General features: G+C 39.9%; 1 protein-coding gene across 2 annotated transcripts in view; it reads left to right on the top strand.

The window, feature by feature from the left end:
- Positions 1-8,019, top strand: part of ift74 (intraflagellar transport 74) — a 36,850-nt gene that overhangs the window by 18,501 nt on the left and 10,330 nt on the right. For both annotated transcript variants that reach the window (XM_080428406.1, XM_080428407.1), the window contains exons 9-13: positions 3,598-3,736; positions 4,760-4,822; positions 4,981-5,124; positions 6,087-6,127; positions 6,429-6,505. In XM_080428406.1, coding sequence (XP_080284532.1) covers positions 3,598-3,736; positions 4,760-4,822; positions 4,981-5,124; positions 6,087-6,127; positions 6,429-6,505 — 464 coding nt within the window. The remainder of the gene's footprint in view (positions 1-3,597; positions 3,737-4,759; positions 4,823-4,980; positions 5,125-6,086; positions 6,128-6,428; positions 6,506-8,019) is intronic.

Below are 8,019 nucleotides of genomic sequence, written 5' to 3'. Positions count from 1 at the left end.
CTTCATACAGAGGATAAGAAGAACAGAAGAATATGGAGCACCCTGGTGGCTCCACTAGTCACAAAGCAAGATCCGGATTGTTCATTCAACTTTTGGCCCGTTGTGGGTACACTTTCAGAGTTTAACACCTTGGATTTTCCTCACAACATTCATGATATTCTCTTTCTGAATAAAGCATAAAAAATCAGTCCCACTGATGAAAAACAAATACTCACAAATCTCTAGGACTGGTAAATTTCCTCAGAAATTATATTCGAATATTGGTCTTAAAAATTGGCAGATATTCGAATATATTCGAATATGTTTATTTGACGGGGACAATAAAAAAAACAATGTATCAAGTGCACAGATCCAATAAAACATATATTTTGTTTGTTTTATAACTTGATACATTGTTTTTTTTTTTTTATATTAATTTTCATATTCGAATATACACATTTTCCCCATATTTGAGGAATATTCGAAATTCGAATATTAATTTACCAGCCCTACAAATCTCACTAGAAGTTTGCACTGTAGCACCTATTCCTTAAATAACCCAGGTTACGCTGGGTTGGTGCTAATTGCATCACGTGACTTAGAGGAATAAGGGACCGGTTACTGGCAATCTAGGTCAAGTTCAGAAATAGCCCAGAGCCTTTTATCAACCACTCATCTTCCCTTTGTTCTTTATTGGCTAGGGAATGGCACCAATATAATGTAAATTGAATTACATCTTAAATACATCATGAAATGAAAAACATGTTTTTTCACACTTTTAGAGAATATCCATGGTCATAATGGAGATAATTATAATGTTTTGTGTATTTTTATGTCAAAGTCCATAAAAGTCCAATCTTAATTACTTCCTGTCAAACGAAAATAATGCGTGATTACATTAGCAATTCCTTGTGAATAATCATGAATCATGTCATGTCATTTCATTCACCTGTGTGATTCCTATACAGTATTATGTTACTCCACATGCAGCTGTTTCTCATTTTGGAGACACTGTTGGGCTGCTACTGTTGTGAATCTAATTCAAGATGATGGCCAGACATTGCATTACAAACATTCCCATTTTTAAACTTAAACAGTACTCTACAGCAGGGGTTCTCAAACTTTTTTGGCCCAGGTACCCCTTGGAGGGGAGAAATGTTCCCAGGTACCCCCTCATCCTCGCAACACCAATAAGCATATACTTACAAACCACATACATGTACATTCAGATGCCATTGGAACTATTTGTATTACACAGCTGACGTCACACCTGTGTAACACACACCTGCCCTCTGAGGTGCTCTAATTCAGTGGTTCTCAACCTGTGGGTCGGGACCCCCCAGGGGGGTCCCCACATGATTTTTGGGGGGGTCCTCAGATGACAGTGAAGTGACAATTTAAGGACTTTTTAATACCTTAAAAAAGAAAAGAAAAGGAAAATGACCAATACTGCATCAAAAGTAATCAACAAACTACAACATAAAAACTGGTCAGACATTGGTCAAATAATATAAGAAAGAGGCAAACGTTTTAAAAATAGCAGATCTACAAGCACACAACGTTGCAAGGCTTTGTGAGCTTGTAGATCTGCTATTTTCACAATATTTATCTGTGGAACCAAGTCAAACTAAATGTAATGCCTCAACTCCTACAATTCCAAGTGCTTGTCAGGGTGGGGGTCCCCAGTTCAAAGATGATTATTTTGGGGGGTCCCCAGTTCAAATGTGATTATTTTGGGGGGTCATGGCCTGAAAAGGTTGAGAACCACTACTCTAATTAGAGAGTGACTGTGTGTCTCATTTCTCTCCAAAAGCCCTTGAATATGATTAAGGATTACTGTGATTATGGTAAGCTCACATTTCATATCACACACACCATACAGTAAGAACTCCTGTAACTTTCACTAGCGACCCCCCCCCCCCCCCCAATACAATAATAAAAAATATAATAATAATAATCTGTGAATTATTTCGCGGACCCCCTGGCTATGTGTCTGGGGGACCCCACTTTGAGAACCATGGCTCTACAGTATGTATTGAGGGGAGACATAGGCAATACAGTAACATAAACATGCTTCAGCACTGCCTCTCTCTCTTTCTGGATATGAGTGGTATGGTATGTCGTTTTACATTCTATAGCCTGAGGGGACGGTAGACTGCGATTGGCTTCTGTTAGACTAGAATCACAACAAGAGTCTCAAAAAGCCATTTCATGATGTCTTTAAGTGCTTTGGTCGTGGGTAGACTTATGCTTAAAAGATGGCATCAGTTAAAAAATAATTATCACTGGTAGATTTTTAACTCAAGTGTCCCGCAATATATTTTTAAATAAAACCCTTTGATTGTATTTTTCTTTGACATAAATGCATACAGTACTTGTACATGTAGGGGTACAAGAACATATACGGGTCTTTAGTTGCCTGGGCCCTGTGGTTTCGAGGCCTCCACTTATTATTGGCCTCCTGTAGCATCAGTGAACTAGGAATTTGTGAATTATTAGATTTAGAATAATTAATGAATCCCAGCTCACAATGGGTTAAAATACCTAGTATAAACCAGTTAGTTGTAAGTGTTTAGAACCCTGGTCTCAGTGGAGGGCACTTTTATTATAATAGCTGGAAAATTACACAATTCCTAAGTAACTGGTAGAGAAGATGAATCCACTTTCCATAATCAGCATTTGATTGATGCTAGAGTAACATGTAGGCTATACAGTATGGTTACATATTGGACTGAGAACATTACAGCAGCCTTTACATGTGAATTTCTAATAATGTAATAACAACTGACGATCTTAGTTTCAGAATTAGATTTCTAGATTTTTCCAAGTCACGGCTACTGTCGTGTTTTCATTGTTTCATTGTTTTAAAAATGCGAAGAAACACACTTGGAAATATTGTCCTGGCTCCCCTCCTTTCTATAGATATAAACTTATTGCGATGACTTATTTCATAATAATTTCATATAACGGAATACACTTCTTACCTTCTTTGTCACGGCAATCAGGAAGTTGAATCTATTCTACAGTATGTGAAACAGTTTTGTCTTGAGGTGCAGTAAGACACAGAAGACCTTTGTTCTTAGTGTGGACACATGGCTCCTGCTGGCTAACCATTGACAACCTGCTGGGCATAATAGTCATAATTTGATTACAATAAAAGATAATTCTAAAGATACAGAAATATTTTCTAAATGTATTGATGTGCTTATGCCTTGCCATACTGTACATGAAAATATATTTATATATATATTTTTTTACACACACACACACGCACACGCACACGCACACACACACACACACACATCTGAAGTTGTCAGTTTAACACAGGACCTCCCACATTAGATCTACATCCCCTATAGTGTGATCTTTATTATTAGGCATGTTTTAAAATAGAACTAATAGAACACTAGATAATGGTGTATGATATATTGTAGTTGGGGAGATGACACTCTGAAACCTGTGACTGTCATTATGAAGTCATTATAATACTTTAATACTCTTATTGTGGAAATAAATCATCTCTGTTCAATAAATGTCCATGTCAAGTATGGTTTACAACATTGAAACAGTGTGGCAAATTAATTAATTGTGTGTGTGTGTGCGTGCGTGTCTTCATAGGAAAGAGGACAAGATCCGCGCAGTAGAGGAAGACATAGAGAGAGAGAAGCAGAATGCCGATGACATCATCAAAAAGATGTCCACTGACCAGCAGGAGAAGTACTCTTCCCTGAAAGCCACCAATGAAGAACTCCTGCAGGTAAACCACAGGATGTAGTGATGAAGGCCAGCAGGTAAACCACAGGATGTACAGTAGTGATGAAGGCCAGCAGGTAAACCACAGGATGTAGTGATGAAGGCCAGCAGGTAAACCACAGGATGTACAGTAGTGATGAAGGCCAGCAGGTAAACCATAGGATGTAGTGATGAAGGCCAGCAGGTAAACCACAGGATGTACAGTAGTGATGAAGGCCAGCAGGTAAACCACAGGATGTAGTGATGAAGGCCAGCAGGTAAACCACAGGATGTACAGTAGTGATGAAGGCCAGCAGGTAAACCACAGGATGTACAGTAGTGATGAAGGCCAGCAGGTAAACCACAGGATGTACAGTAGTGATGAAGGCCAGCAGGTAAACCACAGGATGTAGTGATGAAGGCCAGCAGGTAAACCACAGGATGTAGTGATGAAGGCCAGCAGGTAAACCACAGGATGTAGTGATGAAGGCCAGCAGGTAAACCACAGGATGTAGTGATGAAGGCCAGCAGGTAAACCACAGGATGCCTCTAACCGACTTAAACTTGCTTGTGTAAAGTAAGCCTTGCCGAGCCATGAGGCCCATAGGGAGCCTATCTCCTGTTTCTGTAGCGTGAGGCAGCTTGATGTACAAGTACATCCCCTGGACATGACGCTAGTATGTCACAGAGACCCCCAATCCAACCCTTGATGCTGAGTGACAAGCAGGGAGGCACTGGGTCCCACTTTGTCTTTGGTATTGCTTGTGTAAGTTCATCGAAGCTTTGTCTTTTTTAATTTTTACGCCAACGAATCAACACGAAAATATTTGAATACAATTTTGTATTGATTAGTCTGATTAATCACTTAAGCTCTGTATTGTACAGTACTTTGTTGTCCAACAGTGGCCACAAATGTGTCCACCATTTGTACTAGAAACAGCTCATCTATGCACACCAGTAGGTTGCCTTGTTTTTCTTTTCTGTCTGCCTCTTTTTACATTTCCTGTCTCTGTCTCTCTCTCTCTCTCTCTCTCTCTCTCTCTCTCAGGAGCTGTTTGCTTCTCAGGAGGAGTTGGATGGCCTGATGACGAGAAAGGAGATGTACGACGCTGTAAGTTCCATATTTGACAAGATGATTTCTCATGAATAAGGAAGAATGTACTTAGTATACCCGACTATATCACACTGTTAAACTGTTTGGTTCTAAATACATTAATAATGGATAGATATAGACTGACACATGCATATATTTTTTTCCCTCCCTTACAGGAGCTGCAGCACTCTCAGATCAAACAGGAAGCAGTGCGTCTCCACGAGACGCTGTCTGATCTGCAGCTGAGACGAGACACCATGGTGGCCGAGGACAAGAATCTGGGCTCCCCTGAGGAGGAAAGAAAGAAACTGTTAAAACAGGTGAGTCTCAACCAATGGTTCTCAAACTTTTTAATTTCAAGGACCCCCAGTGTGGTATGCATGAGGCCATGGACCCCCATAACTCATAACTTGGACTTACAACCCTGTTAAGTGTCCATTTGGTTCCTAACTACCAACAATTTAGCTGGGGACCCCTGGGACCCCATGTCTAAACAACTATATAAGGCTACAATAAAAGCAAAATTGTCCTTGACATCTGGTGCCATGCCCTTGACAACCCAACTAAAAGACATTTAACAACTAAAGGGGAACTCCAGCTGTTTTTTACCTGAATCCTATCATTCTATTGTGAGGCGAGCACGTCCCATGCATTCTGTGTGTGGAGAGCTTCCTTTATACCAGCCTATGCAAAACAGTGTATTTTTCTCCGCCAGCTTTCGGCACGCAGAACGTGCTGGGAAATGTAGGTTTTCATATGTCGTCCTTATAATAGAACGATAGGATTCACTTTAATTATCATCAAAGTTTCCCTTTAATGCAAGACTACTGACAATGTACATGGAACAACAGGACTATTAATGCAACATTGCAGAACATATTCAGAATTCAGAACATTTTTTAGTAGACTGTTCATAGACAACAGACAAAGAGCTACACTAATGAGGAAGTAGTGTAGAATGTTTGTTTGTAGGAGAACTAAGGAATGCCTGAGCCTCAGCGCCCAGTTTAACAGAGGTTGTTATAAATAACGAATGTTATTATTATACATGGTAACAAGTTGAGGGTGTAACAAACTCAGCGAAGGATTGTGCATGAAAAGAAATAGCATAATACATATTGCACAAGAAATACTAAACAAACGACAATACTCTGCCTCTGTAATAACCCCACATCAGTTTGTCTCTTTAGGACGTGACTAGCTAAAGGCGTTTCATATGTTATACTTTGGTTGCATTTTCTCAAAAGATAATCATAACTTTGTTTTCCGTTTTGTCGTCCAGGTCAAAGATGACAATCAGGAGATAGCCAGTATGGAACGGCAGTGAGTATTTGATATGATAACTGTGTACTGGTTATTTGTGATTTTAGAGAGAGAGAGAGAGAGAATTTCCAGGTCATTTCCTGACTTCTGCATCCCTTTAACTGCAGCCACCATATCCCTGAATAAGGATTATCTGTTTGTGTAAACAGTAAACACATTGTCACATTTATGTTGTGGTTGCTGTCTCTGTGTTGTAGGAAACTGTAGCCATTGTACACAGAAAAATTCTCAAATGTTGCTGTAATTTAAAAATGTTATACTCCTGAACTAAAGCTGTGCGCTCATGTGCGTGTGCACACAGGTTGAAAGAGACCAGAGAAAGGATTAGTCAGATGAATGAAGAGATCAGACGATTGGAGGATGTGGAAGAGTCCCATGGTACTGTCTGTCTGTCTGTCTGTCTGTCTGTCTGTCTGTCTAGAATGATTGCCTGGTTACTGGTTGGCTGGCTGGCTTAAAGTCACTGTACAGAGATTTTCCTCATCGGTTTATGTTACTCTCTGTCTCAGTCTCTCTTTCTTTCTCTTAAGGATGAAGTGAACTAGCAGTACCTTTGTTCAATCCTTACAACGCACAGTAGCATGTTGCTGTATGTCGTTGGCACACTGTGACATTATGTAACTGACTGATTTTACTGTATGTTTGCCAGTTTGCCAAAACTCACTGGCTGTTTTATCTAGCTGGCAAACTGCTTTCCTTGCAAAGTGACTTTTATTCTCACTGAGTCAGCGGACTGACTGGTTACTCACTGACTGATAATCATAGTCTTCCAAGTTAATTTCTCTTAACATTTCTCTTTAACTTTTTCTATTTTTCTCTCACTCTCATTTTGCCTTTCACATCTGCAGTGTCTATACTAGCAAACACTGAGTGTGTGTCCTTAAACACAGTAGCATGGTGTTCAATACACATCAAAATCCTGATAGTTAATTTGTATGTTAAATTAACACATGATTTTAATGTGTAATGGCGCCTGTCACCAGGACACATTCCGTCTCGTCTCGTCTCCTATCCTATCCTATCCTATCCTCAGATATCATTATGTTGTCTCCAATCATTGACTCTGTGTGTAACATATTATTTAATTGTCCCCTTTTAACTCCCCTTTATACACATGTAACATTGTCATGTATTTTCCTCTCCTCCACGCATGCTTCTCTCCCATCTTCATGTTGATAACAGATGGTAAGCAAATGGCTGTTAACATTAACATTGTGGAAAATCTTCCATTGCTGCTAAACTGCTAAACTGTTCCCGCTGTATGAATACCATTATTGTGCACAATGCACAGGCACCGGGCATCCGTGTTGTTTTTGCCTCCTTTTTAAATCAGGTTTTCAAAACGCAACCTGACTGTAAGCTCCTCTTAAAGGAGCACTTCACCCCTGGAAGAAGTTTTCGGTCTTTTAATGAAGTTTAGGAGTGAAGAAACAAGATCCTGGGTTTTTTTTGTGAATAATCTGTGTTTTTAGATATCTAGTAATGTTCGCAATATTCGTGACGTTATTTGCATCATGAGAGATTGGTCTCATTCCTTTCCGCACTACATGTCTCGGCGTGTCTCAGTCAGACCATCTCAAAAGACAGCCCCAATGGGGTGTCCGTAACACTTTGTTCAACCTTCTTTCCCCACTCGGCCACTCCCATTAGCTGCGGCCAGCGGCCCTTGCATGCAGAGTGAGGCATTACTTTACCTGAGTTATCTTCTGATAGTTGTACTTGAATGTTGACATGAAATAATAATCCTGTGTAGTGTTTCATAAGCGCAAGCTTGAAAAAAAAAATACAGCGTGGAGTAGCAGCGCTGGTAAACAAACACCGTCACGAAAGGCTAGGATCATAATACCAAGGATGTGACAGTGATGTCAATACTATGCGACACGGAAGTGAAA

The sequence above is a fragment of the Gymnoscopelus braueri genome, assembly GCF_963280865.1.
Source record: "Gymnoscopelus braueri genome assembly, chromosome: 1".
In the NCBI taxonomy this organism is placed as follows: domain Eukaryota; kingdom Metazoa; phylum Chordata; class Actinopteri; order Myctophiformes; family Myctophidae; genus Gymnoscopelus; species Gymnoscopelus braueri.
Note: the sequence above shows the minus strand (reverse complement) of the source record. Positions and strands in the feature narration are given on the sequence as shown.